Source organism: Aythya ferina, assembly GCF_964211825.1.
Source record: "Aythya ferina genome assembly, chromosome: 3".
NCBI classification, from domain to species: Eukaryota; Metazoa; Chordata; class Aves; order Anseriformes; family Anatidae; genus Aythya; species Aythya ferina.
In genome coordinates, this window is record NC_140298.1 from 20996321 (window position 1) to 21015162 (window position 18842).

Sequence of the window (18842 nt, forward strand, 5' to 3'; positions counted from 1 at the left end):
ATTGCATTTTCTTCTATTTATTTTTAGTTTAGCAAGTTGCAACTCTGGGGCTTGCTCTGTCTTGCATGTGAGAGTCCCAGGATGCCAGCCAAGGTATCCGAACTCTACGATCGGTGCAGCTGCCTCCCTTTCTCCCTTTATTGTTAAATGACACCATCAGGTACAGGACACCCTGGCAGTCAGAGCCATTTTATTATTGTAATTATGGCACCATCCCTAATAGCCATGATAAATACACTCCACCCTTGTTACCCTGAGGGAAGAAATACTTTTTAAAAAAAATTTCTATTTGGAGCCAAGTGGGTATGAGCAAGGAGGTGCCGTGTAATTCACAGCAATAGCGAGAACACAGAAACCGTGTCAGTTTTCTTCTAGAGCATGCAGTAGGGTTTTGCTGGTGTAAGTCAGTGCTTTTGATTTGCGACCTACCAGGTCATGTCCCGAGCAGAGTGATGAGCACCTCAGAGCAAAGGTTAGGGAGGCCGTTAGCGGTGGAATTGACCCTGTGGCTGTCGCTGAAGGTAAAGCGCCTCAGCCCTGACCACACATCTGTCCTTTTCCCTGGCGTGAGCAAACGGCAGAGAATTGGTTGTCCAAAATACAGCCACAGGCTTTCCAGAAAATTAAAATATCTGTGGTGTGTGACTTGGATGGCACTGACGAAAGAGGATCTATTTTTAAAACCTCGGCAGAGGCCAGATTTGTGCTGAAGGATCGATCGAGGTTTTGGAAGAGCAAAGGAGATTGCAGGTATCTACCAACAGAGTGCATCACAAGTTTGGGATCAGAGGGCCCTGCAGCAGCCAATCCAGTACTACTGTGCAAGTGCTGTTGCGAACATCAGAGTAAGTAGGTTAACTGTTTTTCCACTGCTCTCTAGTTATACTGGACGGAGTGAACCTTTCCAAAAAAGACAGCAAGGAAGAAATCGCTCCACCATATTTTAAAGGAAGATCTTGAAAGCGCAGGTCTGGTGGCCCTGGGTGCTTCCTGCGAGGCATTTCAGAGTGGATTTTTTTTTAATTCTGCAGCTTCTGCTGTACTTGGGGGAGAAGGGGATCAGCACGGACGCACTGGAGGTCACAAGCTGCCGGGAGGAAGGCATGGGAAAGATCAGTGGTTCAGTTCTTACCACAAGTTGTTAGCGTTCAGCAACTGACTACAACCCAAGTATTACAAATATGCTCTAATTATACTCATAGTCAGCAATATATCACTACAGATTGCTGATAGGTCTTTGTGGGGCATTTTATAAAGTTCAGACTAAATATTTTTAGCAATGAGGAGATTTAAAAGGAAAACTATAAGAGATATTGTATATACCCTAAGGCATATTTTGTCTTAAATATTATCCTTGGCCAACTGTACTGTATAAATACAGTAAATATGAATAGAACTGGCAAGGTGCCAATCTCCTGGGATGAATTTTAGTCAAGAAGGTATTTATGGGATATAAATAATACTGTGTCAACATTTAAAGAAGGGATCTGATTAGTTTTGAATTTATTCATATTAATCTTTTCACATGCTGTTAGTTTAAGACTCAAAGTAGAGTTATGCTAAGGTTTACTGATAGTTTGCACTGAGGAAGTAAGGGGGCATCTGGCATCTGGCTTGACAGTCCACTTGAGGTTAAAGGCACATCTAGTATGGAAATATATGTGGAAATTCAGCAATCTGGGGACTACCAGACCCAAAGCCAACTGACAGGAAAAGCGGTGGCAGAAAAAATACTCTAAAGAGGTTGTGAAAAAACCAAAGGCTTTTGTTTGTGAAGCATGCCTGCGTGTGTTGTGCTTGCGACAACGTGGATTAGAGTCTGGAAGTTTAAATCTCTCCCAAGACTGGTTGGCAGCCAGAGGTCAAGTCATCTTAGACGTTTTGTTATTTATCAATTCCTCATTGATCATCTGGGGCCTGATACCTAACCTAATTATCGATTTGAGGTTGAATAATCATCACTGCACTGAAAATAAACAGAAATTTAATGCCAGCACAGTTATGTATTACAGATTGCATTACTAGTGCATACCTGGAACACTAAAGAATAAGAGGCAACACGTGTATGCAGGGGCTGGAGCCCAATTCTGTAGTTTTTATTCATAGCAAGTTTTATCACAGTCAATGAATTGGTCATTATTGATGGCTTAAGCCTCAGTCATGTATATTTTCAGTGTACTGCATGGTGGGAGATGGGTCAGTCAGGACTCAGTAGCTCAAGAAATCACAGTTCTGGGCTTGGTCCTGGTTTTGCATAGATTTTGGACTGTGTTAGTATGCAGTTGCCTCCCCAGCTTCCCGCCTGAGGTTGGTGGTAGGATTTGTCATTTTGGGAGTTCAGTGCCATGAATATTGCTTTACATAGACTGTCATTCTCCTGAGCGTTTACCTAATGAAAGACAACATTATAAACTAACTGGGCACAATGACATGCTTCTACTTTATCAACAAGGACTCGATTTACCAGTAATTATATGTATGTGGGCTTCTTGTCTGCAGGGTACAAGAGCTGCTGGTTCAGGAGCAGCTCTGGCCTCCCAGCACCACCAGCATCATCACCATGACATGAACAGCTACAACTGTGCAGCTCACGTGTGTTTGCATTTAGCAGAACAGAGAACTTAATCTTGCAGGATTTCCTATGTTGTTAATGATACGGAAAGTCTTAGGAGGAGCAGTGTAGTTTAAAACCGAGCTGTGCTGACCTTACGGTAGGGCTCTGGAGCACCTCCTTGTAGGATGCCTACTGCACGTTCACCAGGCTTGCTGTCATTTGCACAAAGGACCTGAAGCAATGTGAGGGCTTCCCTGAGGAGAGACGTGGGAGGAACAGTTCCTTGTTCATGAATGGCACTTATTACAGTCTTCCTATGTGGGGATGTAGAAAACAGGAAATTGCAGATGGCTTTAAAAAGAGGCAGGGTTATTTTCTGGACAGTAGTCATCTACGTGCTAAGGGGGATAATAAAATAACATGCTCTGGTGTGCTAACCGAGTACAGCCGAAATCAAAGGGAGCTCTCTTCTTCAACTCCCACTCGTATCAAGCAGATGGTTGGGTGCAGCGTGTGTGTTTTCTGACTGCCTTCTGAATCATCGGTTACTTGCTGGGAAAGGGGGAGGTCATGGTCTGGCACGGTAAATCCACCTCACTGCATTTCTTCTGGAGGAAGAAGCCTACACCTCCAGAAATGCAAAAGACCTGTGTCCCACTACTTAGCTCTCACTACTGAAAGTTGAGAAGACCTGCAAGAAAAACGTAGAGCTGTTGTCCAAAGCTGTTGTTGCAGCCCTCCTTGTTTATCTCTAATGTCTGTTTTAAAGAGACACTTCCACCCTGTCATTTGTTGAGTGAAAAGGTTAGAAGTGTATCACTGCCCCTGCTGCCCCCAGCCCGTTGGTGGTGTGAGAGTTTTACAGTACCAGAGGCCTATCTGGAAATGTGTACTTGTCTTCTGATGCTTTGTGAAGCCCTCCCATAAATTACAGAGCTCAGGGCTGGAGATCTGCTGGGAATGCCCAGTGCTTGTGTTGCTCTTGCTGGCTCTGCTTGACTGTAGGACTGGGTAGGAACAAGCAATTGTGCAAAAACAACAGAGCACCATCTTAATCTTCATCAGCTGCCGGTTTTACCCAAAATCATCCTTGGTGCACAGCATGAGAACAATAGTGCATGACTGCATTATTTTGAAGTTGTAACTTCCAGGGTATTTCTGTGAGTGTGAGGCTCTTGCTTGCAAAATTGCTGAGCAAAAAGATGGATGAGGACTCTGGGCTATTGTCCTTAGTGAACTTCTTCCGCAAGGTGCTGAAACACATGCAGAACTTCACATGCATGAATAGACTCATTAACACTAAGGTTATATGCGTGCCTAATTAGTTTCCTGAACTGGGGCCTGGTTTACGGGGGATGAGGAAAGCCAGACAGCTCAAATCCCTCTTACTTATTTGAAATCTGTCATTTAGGCATCAGAGCCCAGTCAAGAGGATATATGGTACAAGCTTTTTCATAGAGGAAAGAAAAGGCTCTTCAGTAGCCCTGTGATCCTGAAAAGGCCTTACCCTGTTGGGCAGCTGGCCACTTCTGCCGTTGCAGGGTCTCTGCTAGGCTGCTCCTGTTCTGCAAATGAAGAGAAAAAGCCCAGCGTATCGTGACAAAACAAGTCATTAGTAAAGGTACAAGTGTTTCCGTTCCTGTTGTGAAACTACATGCTGCACGTTTTTGAGCAGGCGGCTTTTGGCTAGAGAATGATGCACTCCTCAGGTATTACTTAATGCAGTGCTGTGGATGTTTCAGCTGATTTGTTTAGGCTGAATTTTTTGTTTTGGTCATTTGTTTAGAGGAAGTTTGCATTTTGCCTTCCACCCCACGCTGTTGTTTGTTTATTTTTTGATCTGTGCCTAGACTGATGCCTAGCTCTCTCATTGCTATCAGTTGGCTTCCCGTAGCAGACCATCCAGAGCAGCTATGGTTCTTGAAATGCCTCCCCCATGCTTGTCTCCACTGTCCTTGCTGCTGTTTAGTGACTGCAGCTGGGTACCGAGCCATACAAGAAATACAGCTAAGGAGTGTAGAGGAGAAACTCGAACATTCGTCTGTGACAAGAGGATGAGGGGTTGAAGAAACTTAGCATGAAGTGTTATGTTTTATCTTCTTCCAGTGTGATCAGTTGTTTTAGAGTTTCTGAATGACTCATGACTTCATTTAGTACTGTGGTTCTCTGAGCTCAAATAGCACAGGGTTAGCCTTGGAGAAATGAAGTGCTAGACCTGGCTTCGTTAGATCTGTCTGGTGAGCAGGTTTTCATGTGTTTTTGGTGCTCTGCAAGTTGGTCCAGAATAGAAAAGTTTCATCTTTGGGTAGCAGAGTCAGGTTTTCTGAAGGGGACTGCACGGCAGCTCATGTATGCTGCTTGGAAAGCTCCCAGCTCCTCGTGAAGAGTGGCAGGTGGGGATGAGCTTGGTCAGCAGCACAGAGAGGCTGCTTGTTCACTATAAGGAGACAGGCACTGCTGAAATACCTCCAGTATCGCTGTATGGGTTCTCTAGCATCCATGCTTGGTTTTCAGGGGAAGCAAAACCTTGCAGCAGTCCCTGCAGCAAAGTTATGGCTCTGAGTGTTGGAGAAGACCTTTAGAACATCTCTCTGTCATTCAGGTTTTAATTTGAAAGATGAGAGAGTTTTGGTGTTATAACATGTTTTAATGCAAGAAAAACAATGCATGATATTTCAATTTCCATAGGGTGGTCTCAATTCAAGTATCACAAAGTTTCTAAAGATGTGTTGTTTTCTGTTAATCTTGGATTTATCCCTCTGTGTTTTAGCTTCTTTACACACGAAAGTTCATGCTCTTCAACCCCTGGCACACATTTTTCTTTTACTTGTCTTGTGAAAATATTTCTTTTCAAATAAGCATTATAGGTTGCATGTAAATAGAGTACTGTATTACACTTCATCAAAAGCTGTAGCATCCTTTTAGGCAAGCTGAGGGGAGGCAAAAAGGGAAATGTTGTGATATTGACCTTTTGCTTTGTTTGTTTGGCTCCTTCCCACCATATCTAACCCACGCTGCACTGACAAATACCGCATCTGTCTTGACAGGCGAGTTCACAAATAGCCATTCATTCATAACTTGGAGCTGCTGTAAGGCTCCTTATTGATTGCTTAATTTGACAGTTGTGCGTTTGAGCAGAGACTTTGAAGAAAGGACTGCAAAATGACCTTATGTTCAGTCTGACTTTGTGAAAACCAGGAGGGAGGTCTTGTGTGAAAGAGGATACTGTACTTAAGTATGTATGTGTGCATATGTGCATGTGCGCGCTCACGCGCGTGCATATATTTAAGAGCATTAAAACATCTGGTGTTGCCAAAGCCCAAATTGGAATGTTCTGGGAAGGATAATTTAATTTTTAGCTTCTGGATTCATTTCAGTGATGGTAATTTCAACACTTCCTGGGGAGAGTCTATCAGTGGTTATGTGCATCAAATGCAGCAGTAAATCTGTCATTCTTTCCATTTCAGTTTTTTGGTCTTACAACTTCGTTATTTTTCCCTGTTTGGCTGGTGTTAGTATCCAATGTTTTCCCTGGCTTCATCTCTTTTAAACCCCTGCCTTGAATTTTAAAAGGCAAGCTAAGCCTGCTGAAGTGCCTTCTATTGCTTGTTTTTGTTTACATATAGCATTTGCAATTCAGCAGCTAGCTCAGCTGAAATAGTGCTGGTAACTTACCTTTACTATAGTGATGATTGAGAGATAGCAATCAGAACATGCTGGTTTTCACTGCATGGGGAGTTGTGAGTTGATCCAACAACCCCATGGGTGGACACTGTACTTAGGAGGGTGAGGTACTAGTAGGTATTAGCAGCCCTGACTCTTTTGAAGTGGTTGGAGAGTACCTAGCAATCCCATACTTGATGAAGGTTTCTGGGCAATAATACTTAATCAGCCTGAGCCTACCACTGTGCTTCCAGATAATTTCCTATACCCCAAAATTGGTCAAAGAGTAGCCCTTGCCTATATAGGCAAGCATTGTCCAATATAATCTATAAATTGTCTTTTGGGGGATTTGGGTAAACTGTGATGAAGAACTACAGGACTGCCCAGATGTGTACTAGGAAGAATAACCCCTGCAGAACTTTTGATCTCCCAAGTGGCATATAAACACAACTCAGCAAATTTACCCTTTTTGCATGCAGTGGTGGGCTAAAATAATGGCAGAAGAGTCTGGCAGGCACAGTGTGATGAGGGTCTGGTGTTCACCGCTGGCAGGCTGCATCTCCTTGTCCCACCTCTGTTTGTTTCCAGGGGTGGTTAGCCAAGCTGGGAGATGTTAATGCTGCCCTGTGAATGTAGTGACAGAGAAGCCACTCTTTCTTCCCTTTGTATCACAGCGCCTAGCATTCACGCTTCAAGGGGTTGGTGCAGGAATCAGTCCAGTTGAATGGATCATATGACTTCATGAATACCCAGTAAGCAAAATTTATGGAGACTGGGGGTCAGGTCCACTGACACGTATGATATCAGCAGTTTGTTTCTTTATCCATATGCCTACAGGCAATGCTTCCATAGGGGATATTTGCCCTCAGGGAAGGATAAACAGTGTATTATGTTCTCCAACACGATAGGATATTTTAATCTGCCTGGAGATTTGTTGGATCCATGCAGATCCTTGGTGTTCTCATTCTTGCCCAATCTCTGAGCGATCCAGCCCAGTTTTTTTGGCTGTCATAGTTGGCTCTGGGCCTCCCTGGCAGAGTAAGGACTATATATGTCTTGTGCCAATCACTGCTCCATATCATTTTTTTTTTCCCTGATGCACGCTTTGGAAGTGAAGTAGCCACATTTCAACATTGAGGTCTGCTGAAAGATGCCTGTATGTTTCATTTGTTGTGCTTGTTATGTGTTTACCTAGCATATAATGGCAGGCTATTGCAGCAGACAGTACATACAGCTTTGGGTTTGCAAGTGAGAAACAAAGCTTTCTTGAAAATAAATCTGCTGCTCTGATCTGGTGGTGCGATAGGAACTGAGAGGCTCCCTGCCAGGATATACAATTTGGAAAGCAAGGGAGCTAAGTGAGCAGCTTAGTCTCATTTAGGATGGACTCGAACAGATTGCTGGGGGTATGAGCTGTCTCTCCCTCTTTTAATCTGGATTCCTCCATTGCAGTTTACATGTCTCCTCAATGCTAGGAGCAATGTATTTGGAAACTTCACATCCTCCTTGCAAATCGGGGAAGAAAAGAGCCCCAAAAGGATATAGAAAAAGAGATCTTTATAAAGGTGGCCAGAGGCTGAGTTACAACACTATCATGTGTCTGAAGGAACTTACCTCCTTCCAAGTTGGAGTCCTATTATTTGCCCACTTTATTGGGAGACTTAATTTTCTCTGGCTGGAAGTGTATTTGTTGAGGTAGAGTCTGGAAGGGAATCTGCCTAATGCACACTTGCCACAAGGCCAGCTATACATGTGATACAGCCAAACCTTTCCGTTTTTCTGCCTTTTGAGAGTATGTTCCCCAGATTAAGGGCCCTGGTCCAAAGCCTGCTGAAAACACTGGAAGTCTTTCCATTGACTGCAAAACTCTTTGGATCAGACATTAAGTGCTGTTCCTTTGTTTCAGAGAACAGACACATCTTTAAGATATATTGGGACACATTACTCTGCTATTCTGCATAAGGCTTTGCAAAAAAAAAAAAAGACAAAAAAATTTTTTTAAATAAACACCTTAGTAGCTTATTGATTGAAGCATTTGATGGCAGATGTCATCTGGGAACAGCATGTGGCAGCAATATGGCAAGAATTGCAGAATAGGAGGCATGAGTTCATGTCCTGTACTTCCTGGGTATTCCACACCTCCCCCTATCTAAAATAAATGACCATATGACTGCAAAGGTCTTGGCAAATAAACATGCCATGATATATGTCTATCACCCTCCCCACAGTGAGTTTTTGTCTAGAAGCTCATCACTCCACATCCAGAGGCTTCTTACAAACAAGGATAAAATCAGACCTTGGCGCCCAGAGCAGGGGGGAATCTGAAGGCTGTGAATAAGAATGTGGCAAATCCCTAAGCAATGGACTGTAAAGAAAGGCCAGGCCTAAGCCAACAAGGTGTTTTTATGTTATCAATAAAATCTTGAAAGTCAGTTCTGAATAGATCCAGAGCCAGGAAAACAACTTCTGAAAGTCAATTTGCTGCATGATAAATGCTGAGTTTACAAGCTGGAAAGCCAAGTAGTTTGGGAACAAGAGCTGTGCTTATTGCATGGAAGCGCATGTGGTTTTACATGAAGCCTTTCTGACTTAGTATGTCACAAACTGCCTCATGAAATAATGAGTTAACTTCTGAGGTACTTTTTTTTTTTTTTTTTTTTTTTTACGTGGATGAAAAGTTAGAACAAATTAATTTTGAGTTGGTAAAGCCACTCCAGATTTTTCCCTGTGTTGTTGAAACCGGAATCTGCAGTGATTGTTTAGGCAAGCAGAACTGTCATTGTGGCTGGGATTTTAAGAAGCACCTAAAGGAGTTAGGAATTTCTCTCCTGCTGGTTCCTTCGTAGCCTTTTAGAATCCTAGCCTTTTATTTAAATAAACCCTGAGTCAAGTAAACCTGCTTTGCTGATTAGAAATGTCCTGAATGCTGTTTTAAATCATGTTTGTACTACATATTTTTCAAGCCTGGGAAGACTCAACAGCCTCCACAGGTCTTATAAATAAATAAATAAGAGGCAAGAGAGAAAAAGAAATAGAACTTGATATTTTATCTAAGAAAATCATGCCTATTGTGGCACTTCCTATGTCATTTTGGAGCAAGACTTCATCTCAATTTGGTGTGGCATAAAAACCACACCAAAAGGGCTTGATTCTTATTTAATATAAGGCAAATTACAGTCACAGAATGTGAAATGCCTTAGTGTAATGACAGCCAGGCCTGCAAGCAGGTTTCTGAGCGAACCTTAGTATTACCTCTCAACTGAAGTAGATGTTCCCTTCAGAGGAGACATTCTGCTTGGGATATAAAGTTCCAGGTCTGCTCATAGCTAATGAGCACTGTACTGTGCCTTAGGAAGGATGAGACTCACGTTGCTCTAGGAGGCTTTGAATGGACAATGACCAATTAAAAAGCTGGATGCTACCTTGATGGTCTTTCATTCTTCCTATGTGTGTTTTCCAGGCCATAGAATTTATCTGAATTAATTCCTTTTTAAAAGGGTCTCCAAATAACATCTGGTAGATTTTTCCAATGATTAATTATATTCATTAGGAACAAGAATCTTGGTGTTTTAAGTTGTTGAGCTATAAGTTCTAGCCTTTAATGTGGTTTAAATCCTCTCTTGCTATTTCAAAGACTACTGTCAAATTTGCGTCCATTATGTAGGCACCTGCAGGAAAAGGAAGTTTGGTGGATAGCTGGGGCTGTTGATCTGCTTGAGGGTAGGAAGTCTCTGCAGAGGGATCTGGATAGGCTACGTCAATGGGCCAAGTCCAATTGCATGCTGTTTAACAGAGCTACGTGCTGGGTGCTTCCCTTAGGTCATAGCAACCCCATGCAGTTGCATGAGGAGGAGTGGCTGGAAAGTTACCAGGCAGAAAAAGACCTAGGGGTGCTGGTCAACAGTCAGCTGAACATGATCCAGCAGTGTGCCCAGGTGGCCAAGAAGGCCAGTGTCATCTTCGCTTGTATCAGAAATAGTGTGGTCAGAAGGAATTGGGAAGTGATCAGGAAGACCAAGCAGATGAGGCCCTCTATAGATAGATAGAAGCAGCTTGTTCACAATCCCTGATTCTCATGGGGGACTTCAACCACCCCAATATCTGTTGGAGGGACAGCACAGTAGGGCATAGGCAATCCAGGAAGTTCTTGGAATGCATTGATGATAACTTTCTTCGCCAAGTGTTGGAGGAGCCAATGAGGAGAGGTGCTATGCTGGACCTAATTCTCACCAACAAGGAGGGCATGATGGGAAATGTAAAACTCAAGGGCAGTCTTCGTGGATTTTATGATCTTCAGGGCACACAACAAGCTTGTAACCTGCACTTAAGGAGAGCAGACCTTGTCCTCTTCAGGGATCTGCTTGGTAGAATACTGTAGGCCAAAGCCCTGGAGGGAAGAGGGGCCCAAGAAAGCTGATTAATATTCAAGGATCACCTCCTCCAAGCTCAGCAGCAATGCATCTCAACAAAGAGGAAGTCAGGCAGAAACACCAGGAGGCCTGCATGGATGAACAAGGAGCTCTAGGCCAAACTCAAGCAGAAGAATGAGGCCTACAGAGGGTGGAAGCAAGGACATGTAGCCTGTAAAGAAAACAAAGAAATTGTCCAAGCAATAAGGGATCGGGTTAGGAAAGTGAAGGTCCTTTTAGAAGTAAATTTGGCCAGGGACATTAAGGGCAACACAAAATGCTTCTATAGGTACATAGGTGTTAAAAGGAAGACTAGGGAAATCGTGGGCCCATGCTGAAAGGAAACAGAAGACCTGGTTACCCAGGATATGGAGAGGGCTGAGGTACTTAATGACGTTTTTGCCTCAGCCTTCACTGGCAAGTGCTCTAGCTACATAGCTCATGCCCCAGAAGGCAAATGCAGGGACTGGGGGAATGAAGAACCACCCAGTGTAGGAGGGGATCAGTTTCAAGACCTCTAAGGGACTTAAAGGTGCACGAGTCATCAAATCGTAGAATGGTTCTATGTGAGACACCTCTCACTAGACCATCTTGCTCAAAGCCCCATTCATCCTGGCCTTGAACACTTGTTGGGGCATCCACAACTTCTCCAGGCAACCTGGTCCAGTGACTCACCACCCTCATAGTAAATAATCTCTTCTTAATGTCTAATTCAAGTCTACCTTCTTTTAGTTTAAAGCCATTCCCTCTTGTCCTATCACTGCACTCCCTGAAAAGGAGTCCCTCCCCAGCTTTCTTGTAGGCCCTCTCTAGGTATTTGACCTGATGAGATATGTCCACAAGTCCTGAGGGAACTGGTGTTTTTAGTTGCTAAGTCACTGTCCATCCTATTTGACAAGTTGTGGCAGTCCAGTGAAGTTCCCACTGGAAGACGGGAAACATAACCCCCATTTTTGAAAAGGGAAAAAAGGAGGACCCAGCAAACTACAGCCCTGTCAGTCTCACCTATTTGCCATGGGGGATCATGGAGCAGATTCTCCTGGAAACTGTGATAAGTCACATGGAAAATAATGAGCTGACTGGTGACAGCCAACATGGCTTCAATGAGGGCAGATCATGCCTGACAAATCTGGTGGCCTTCTACAAGCAGGTTACAACGTTGGTAGATAGGGGAAGAGCAACTGACATAATCTACTTGGATTGTGTGAAGCATTGGACACTGTTCCAAATGATGTCTTTGTCTCTAAATTGGAGAGATGTGGATTTGACAAATGGACCACTTGGTGAATAAGGAATTGGTTGGGTGATCACACTCAAAGAGCTGTGGTGAACAACTCAATTTCCAAGTGGAGATCAATAATGAGTGGTGTTCCTCAGGGATCAGTATTGGGACCGGCACTGTTTAAAATCTTTATTGGTGAGATGGACAGTGGGATCAAGTGCACCCTCAGCAAGTTCGTGGATGACACCAAGCTGAGTGGTGCGACTGACATGCTCAAGAAAAGAGATGCCATCCAGAGGGATCTGGACAGGCTTGAGAGGTGGACCTGTATGAACCTCATGAAGTTCAACAAGGACAACTGTGAGGCCCTGCACCTTGGTTGGGGCAATCCCAAGCACAAATACAGGCTGGGTGGAGAGTGGATTGAGGCTAGCCCTGAGGAGAAAGACCTGAGGGTGTTCGTTGATGAGAAGCTCAACATGAGCCAGGAATGTGCACTTGCAGTCCATAAAGCCAACCGTATCCTGTGCTGCACCAAATGAAGCATGGCCAGCACATCAAGGAAGATGATTTTCCCTCTCTACTCTGCTCTTCTGAAACCCCACCTGGAGCACTGTGTTCAGCTCTCAGGCCTCCAGCACAAGAAGGACATGGTCCTGTTGGAGCAAGTCCAGAGGAGGGCCACAAAGATAATCAAAGTGCTGGAGCACCTCTCCTATGAAGACAGGCTGAGAGAGTTGGGATAATTTAGCCTGGAGAAGAGAAGGCTCCAGAGAGACCTTACAGAGGCCTTCCAGTACTTGAAGGGGGCCTACAAGAAAGCTGGGGAGGGACTCTTTGTCAGGGACTGTAGGGGGCGGACAAGGAGTAATGGTTTTAAACTACACTAGAGTAGTTTTAGATTAGATACAAGGAAGAAAGTCTTTACTATGGGGTAGTGAGTCACTGAACCACGTTTCTCAGAGAAGTTGTGAATGCCCTATCCCTGGAAGTGTTCAAGGCCAGGTTGGATGGGGCTTTGATCAACCTGGTCTAGTGGGAGGTGTCCCTGCCCATGGCGGAGTGGGGTGGGGTGGGAATTAGATGATCTTTAAGGTCCCTTCCAACCCAAATCATTCTATGATGCTATGATTGTCCGTCTGTGCTTAGCAATGGTGAGACTGCACCTTGAGTATTGTGATCAGTTTTGGGCCCCTCACTACAAGAAGGATATTGAGCTGCTCAAAAAGGCAGCATAGTGCAGAGAAAGCATCCAAGCTGATGAAAGAACTAGAAGATACGTTGAGGAACAGCTGAGGGAGCTGGGACTGATTACTCCAGAGCAGAGGAGGCTGAGGGGAGACCTCATTGCTCTTTACAACTACATGAAAGGAGGTTGCAGTGAGGAGGTGTCAATCTCTTTTCTGCAACAGAATACAAGGAAACTGTCTCAAATTGTGCCAGGGGAGATTTAGACTGGATGTTAGGAAGAATTTCTTCATGCAGAGGGTGGTCAAGCATTAGAACAGGCTGCCCAGGGAAGTGTTGGACTCCTCATCCCTGGAGGCATTTATGAGACATGGGTATGACAGTAAGAGACGATGATGGTTGGACGTGATGATCCTGAAGGTGTTTTCCAACCTGAATGTTTCTATGATTTTGCTGTGAGCAAGCTTCTTGGCTCCTAGAAGACCCAGAAATGGGGCAGCCTTAAGCACAGTGTGGGCTGCTTTACCCAGCTACCCAGCTTTGGGTATGTTTCAGATCCTTAGAGGTTTTTTGAGCCAGTTTTTAAGTTTAATATGCTGTACTGCTTGAGACACTTCCCAGCCCCTTTGTAGTCATTCTCACAGCTCCCCTCTGAAACTCCTTTGGTCTACTCATATGCTGCTGGGATTGTGGACAACAGTATTGCAGAGTATTTCAGCAGTGATTACGCTGTAATCAAACACATTCATATTACGGTCTCTCTGTTCTTATTCATTATTCCACAATTTATACAGCTAATTTCAGTAGTAGAGCTGGGAGCTCTGCTAGGAGAAATAAAAGTGCATGTTTGGCTAGTTATCCACTGGGGCCCTCCCCTCCCCAAATCTTTTCAGACATATTGACTCTCAGGATGAAATCCTCTACTCTGTAAGTATGATCTAGATTCTCTCTTCCTAGGGTTATATTTTGTTATTGATTCAACTGACATTTACATCTTCATATCTATATGTACCAAGCAATTCAACTCACTGGTATTTGTGATGTGTTATCTTCATTATTTGTCACGTCCCTGTAATTATTTCATCTGCAATTGGTTAATAATGGCTTAGTTTCCTTCCAGGTCACTGATAAAAATATTAAATAGTAGAAAACTGTAAAATGAGCCTTATGGGACCTTGTTAGAAGCCTGTCTCTCAACAGTGGTTTCCTGTCTACCATTATATTTTGAGTCTCATAAAAAAAGCGTGGCTTTGATTCCTTTACTGCATGGCCATGTTGATGTCCTGCTGTTCCTGCTTCTTAATGAAATCATCATGTAACACCAGCTTAAATGTCTTACAGCTATGCAAGTATATTATATTAAAACACTTGTCTTATCAACAGGACTACCAGTCTCACTCACTAAGACCCTGGACCAATGGTATCTGTTTTCGTGTTGTTTATAGTCCTTCAGTTCCTATGAATTGATTCTGATTCCTGTATTTAGTCTCGGATCAATATAAAGCTGACTGTATGTGTGAGATAGTATTTATTACCCCATTTAGGCACTGTATATTAGCAAATATGTTTCTTCAAATATAATCCTTAAAATATTTTCAGGGATCTATTGAGAGACAGTTTTAATGATTCAGATAGTTCCTTGAACAGCTCCTTACAAAGCCTTTTGCAAGTTATTTGGTCTTGCTCATTTCACAATGTCTGATTGTAGTAGCTGTTGTTTTAAGATCTTTTGATTTGCTTCTGGAACAAAAAAAAAAATATCTTTTCAACTTAAGGCTGCCTGTCTTTTTTATCTACAGAAGTGTATTTCATATTTCTGTGCAATTAACTTCAGCAGTTTTTATCATGTACTGAATGAATGTCATTATTAAACATCATTAGTACTTATGTAAATGTCCTCTTTAAATTTCTTGGCCATGAAGCTTTTGTGCCCACTTCATTTTGCCTTGGCTGCTCAAGGGTTGGATTCACTGGGTTAAAAACTGGCTGGGTGGCCAGGCCCAAAGAGTCATGGTGAATGGAGTAAAATCCAGTTGGAGGCTGCTCACTAGTGGTGTCCTCCAGGGCACAGTACTAGGGCCAGTTCTTTTCAATATCATTATCAATGATCTAGATGAATGCACCCTCAGTATGTTTGCAGATGACACCAAGTTAGGCACAAGCTGCTCAAGTGTAGGAAGGTTCTGAAGAGGGATCTGGGTAGGCTGGATCTGGGTAGGCTGAGACCAGCCGTATGAGGTTCAACAAGTGCCAGGTCCTCCACTTGGGGGACAACCCCAGGCAACACTACAGGCTGCAGGAAGAGTAGCTGGACAGCTGCCTGGCGGAAATGGCCCTGGGGGTACTGGTCAATGGCCAGCTGAATATGAGCCAGCAGTGTACTCAGGTGGCCAAGAAGGCCAGTGTCATCCTGGCTTGTATCAGAAATAGTGTAGTCAGCAGGAGCAGGGAGGTGATTTTCCCTCAGCTCTGATGAGGCCACACCACAAATACTGTGTTCAGTTTTTGGCCCTTCACTACAAGAAGGCCATTGAGGCCCTGGGGCATGTCCAGAGAAGGGCTACAAAGCTGGTGAAGGGCCTGGAACACAAATCCTGTGAGGAGCGGCTGGGGGAGCTAGGGTTGTTTAGCTTGGAGAAAAGAAGGCTCAGGGGAGACCTTATTGTACTTTACAATCACCTCACTACAAGGTGATTGTAGTGAAGTGACTGTAAAGTACTATTTCACTTCTACTTTAAGGCAGGGATTGGGTTCTTCTCCCAAGCACCAAGTGATAAGACAAGGCCTCAAGTTGTGCCAGGGGAGGTTGAGGTTGGATGTTAGAAGAAATTTCTTTACTGAAAGGGTTGTGTGGCATTGGAATAGGCAGCTTAGGGAAGTGGTTGAGTCACCGTCCCTGGAGGTCTTTGAGAAACATGTAGATATAGAACGTAGTTGCATAGTTTAGTGGTGGACTTGATAGTACTAGGTAAAATGTTGGACTAGATGATTTAGAGGTCTTTTCCAACCTGAATGATTCTTTGATTCTCTGATTTTCTCATTTGTTATCTGCAGTTCTTATTTTCTGACGTATAGTAGTTCTCAGCAGCTTTTACTTTTGCTTGTAATGTTGTGGGTTTTAATTTTATCTTCTTGTAGTTGCACTCAGTTTCTGTCTCAGACAGTTTTCTGACCTGAGAGGTCTTATACAATTCCACAATCAACAAATGTGGTTGAAAGGTGCCTAAAATAAGAGGTCTTTAGAAACCATCTGATCAGAGAGTTATAATACCTCATCAGGCATGACATATAAAGGCCTGACCTGACTAAATTGGATGCCATTGTACTGGTGGGAGAGTTACTTCCTACAGCTCCTAACTCTGGAGTAGGAAGTACGTGGTAATGATATATGCAGCACTCATGAAGTCAGCAGCTCTCCTCTGAAAAGAGTAATAAATTGGATGCTCCAGTTGTGAGGTTAGTTCTGTGGCAAGAAATTCTAAGTTTGGAAGACAGATAGTGTTTTCAGGTTTCTTTTTCACATTCATTAGCACGAGGTATAGGAGAGTTGTAAGTCACCAACTTGGCTAGTGACTCCATGTTGCAAAGCAGTCAGTGGAAAGGCAATCACACACTGGTTTCAAAGCCCTTAGTCTGTAAAGAACGTGTTAAAAGTAGTGTAGGTGGCAGGATGGATCATAATTCATCCCAGCAATTAGGACTTACTTAAAGGACCTTGGAATACCTATACTTAAATAATAATTGATTTTCTCTTTGAGTCTGTTCTCTTGAAGCTAAACTGAAGTCAATTCTAGCACATATCTTCAGGAGATAATCGTTTTTTGACATGTTACTCTATAAAGCAGAATAACCAGCTTTTTGAAAGTAATCTTCTGATAGCAAGGATTTTATATCATGACTTGGGGCCAGTCGTACATAAAGCTCTTCAGATAAGCTCCTAAAGGCTCTGTTCCACTGTTCTGTTTGTTCTGCAGTGTTCTGCATTGCTCCATGTCCATCTTCATCTCCATAGCACTCTCAGGCCTCAGTGAGCAGCCATAGTCTGTGAAACATTTAGGGATCTTTAGAAAAGAGCTGACTGGGAGCTGCCTAGACTAGTTTGGGTGAAAAAACAGAGATGAAAGCTAAACACCTCCATTTGGGCAGGCAGGTGTGCATTTCCTGCATCCAGTCAGCTTAGGGGCATTAATTTCTGCAGGCTGGGGAGCTCTCCTTAACAAAGGATTACCTTCTCTGAGCTTTTCTATTCCTGGTTTGTACTGAAGCAGGGTGTAAATCATTTTAATTGCAGTTATGGTTATGAAGCAGGAAAGACTGCCTGATTTTAATGTGGTTAAAAACTTTCACTTCCTTCTGTCTCTAACATTCATCTGTTACCCACTGTCTTTATCTTAATCATTTAAAGATGTGTTGTCAGTGCTTTCAGTCTGTGAATCTTGAATTCTCTGCAACACAAAAAAATGTACAGTTTTCTTTTGGCTTTCCTTCTCCATTACCCTTTTAGTTCTTGTATAATCCTTTTTTTTTTTTCCATCTCTCCTCCCCTTCCCCCCCCCTTTTTTTTTTTTGTTCCCCAGAGTGGAAGAGTTGGACAATCCAACCTGCTTTTCTTGAAAATGACTTGCTTTCATTTCCTCCTCTAGCCAGGGAATAGTTTGGAAACGCTGTTCCCTGGACCCTTGGCTGAGCAGGAGAAGGCAGCCAGCTGCACAGCTTGCCAGGGGAACAGGAGCGCTTCCTGGCAGAGGTGGGGCGAGAGGAACAGAGCCTGTGCCGTGGGACTCGCTTTCATCTCCTCCACTCTCTGCAAGGCAATACTGAAATCTCCTGACTGCTTTTATATCTTCCAGTTCAAATAGCTGAGCAGTGACACCCACTGTTTTATTCTTTTTTTTTTTTTTCTTTTCCCCTTTTGTTCTTCCCCCCTCTTCCCCCCCTTTTTTTCTTTTTCTTTTTCTTTTTTTTTTTTTAATAAAAAGGAGCTACTTGATCTTATGAATAGTAATAGATGAAGAAATATTGGTCAGTGCTGGACAATCCAGAGCAAGTTTGTATGTATGATTTTCAATAAGGGAGGATGGGCACTCCCATGTGCCTGGTCACCATCACTATTGCCTTCAGTGAATGCCCTGTTTGTATAATCATGCACATATGATTCTTGTGTTACAAATAGGACCTAGGTCTATGCTTTATCCTGCCTCATCATATATAGGATTGGATGCATACTGTAACATTCTGATTCCTCTATGTGTTTGTATACACATGCAGATACACATACATATGTTCTTTTTTGAAATTCTGGAGACATTTGGATGTGTTTGGTTGGTTCTGGAGCCCTGAGCGTTGCAGGATATCTGAGCCCTTTTGCTGAGGTGAAGTGCTGGACTGGAGGAGTGCTTCAGCACTGTGTTTGTATTTAGTGACCTGCAAACCAGTTGATATCAGCAACATTGCAAATCCTTTATTTCATGGATTATTCTTTGAAATGAAGTTTTGCAGATTTCTCGGTAAAACCCAACTAAACCCAATTCCTTGGTCTCCATTGTTGGGGTCTTTATCAGAAATATATGAGAGAGAAGAGTTCTCTTCTACACCTCTGGGAAGCTTTGAAGCATGTGTCCTTTTTCATGGATTCATCACAGACATGTTTTAGAAAAGGTCCTGGTGTGAAAATGACTACTATGGAGAATGCTTTCTGTGGTTTGCCTTCAGGTCTGACATACCTAAATCTGTCAGTTTTCTCTTATGTTTTTCCTAAGGCATTTCACAGAGATCTGGAGATGCCATGGATTCTCATGCTGCCTTT

At 43.3% G+C, this 18842-nt stretch overlaps 1 protein-coding gene across 1 annotated transcript in view; it reads left to right on the forward strand.

Moving 5' to 3' along the window:
• Window positions 1-18842, forward strand: part of TGFB2 (transforming growth factor beta 2) — a gene marked incomplete at its 5' end in the record, with an annotated part of 72993 nt that overhangs the window by 1453 nt on the left and 52698 nt on the right. The window contains one exon of the mRNA XM_084514995.1: window positions 549-845. Coding sequence (XP_084371121.1) covers window positions 549-845 — 297 coding nt within the window. The remainder of the gene's footprint in view (window positions 1-548; window positions 846-18842) is intronic.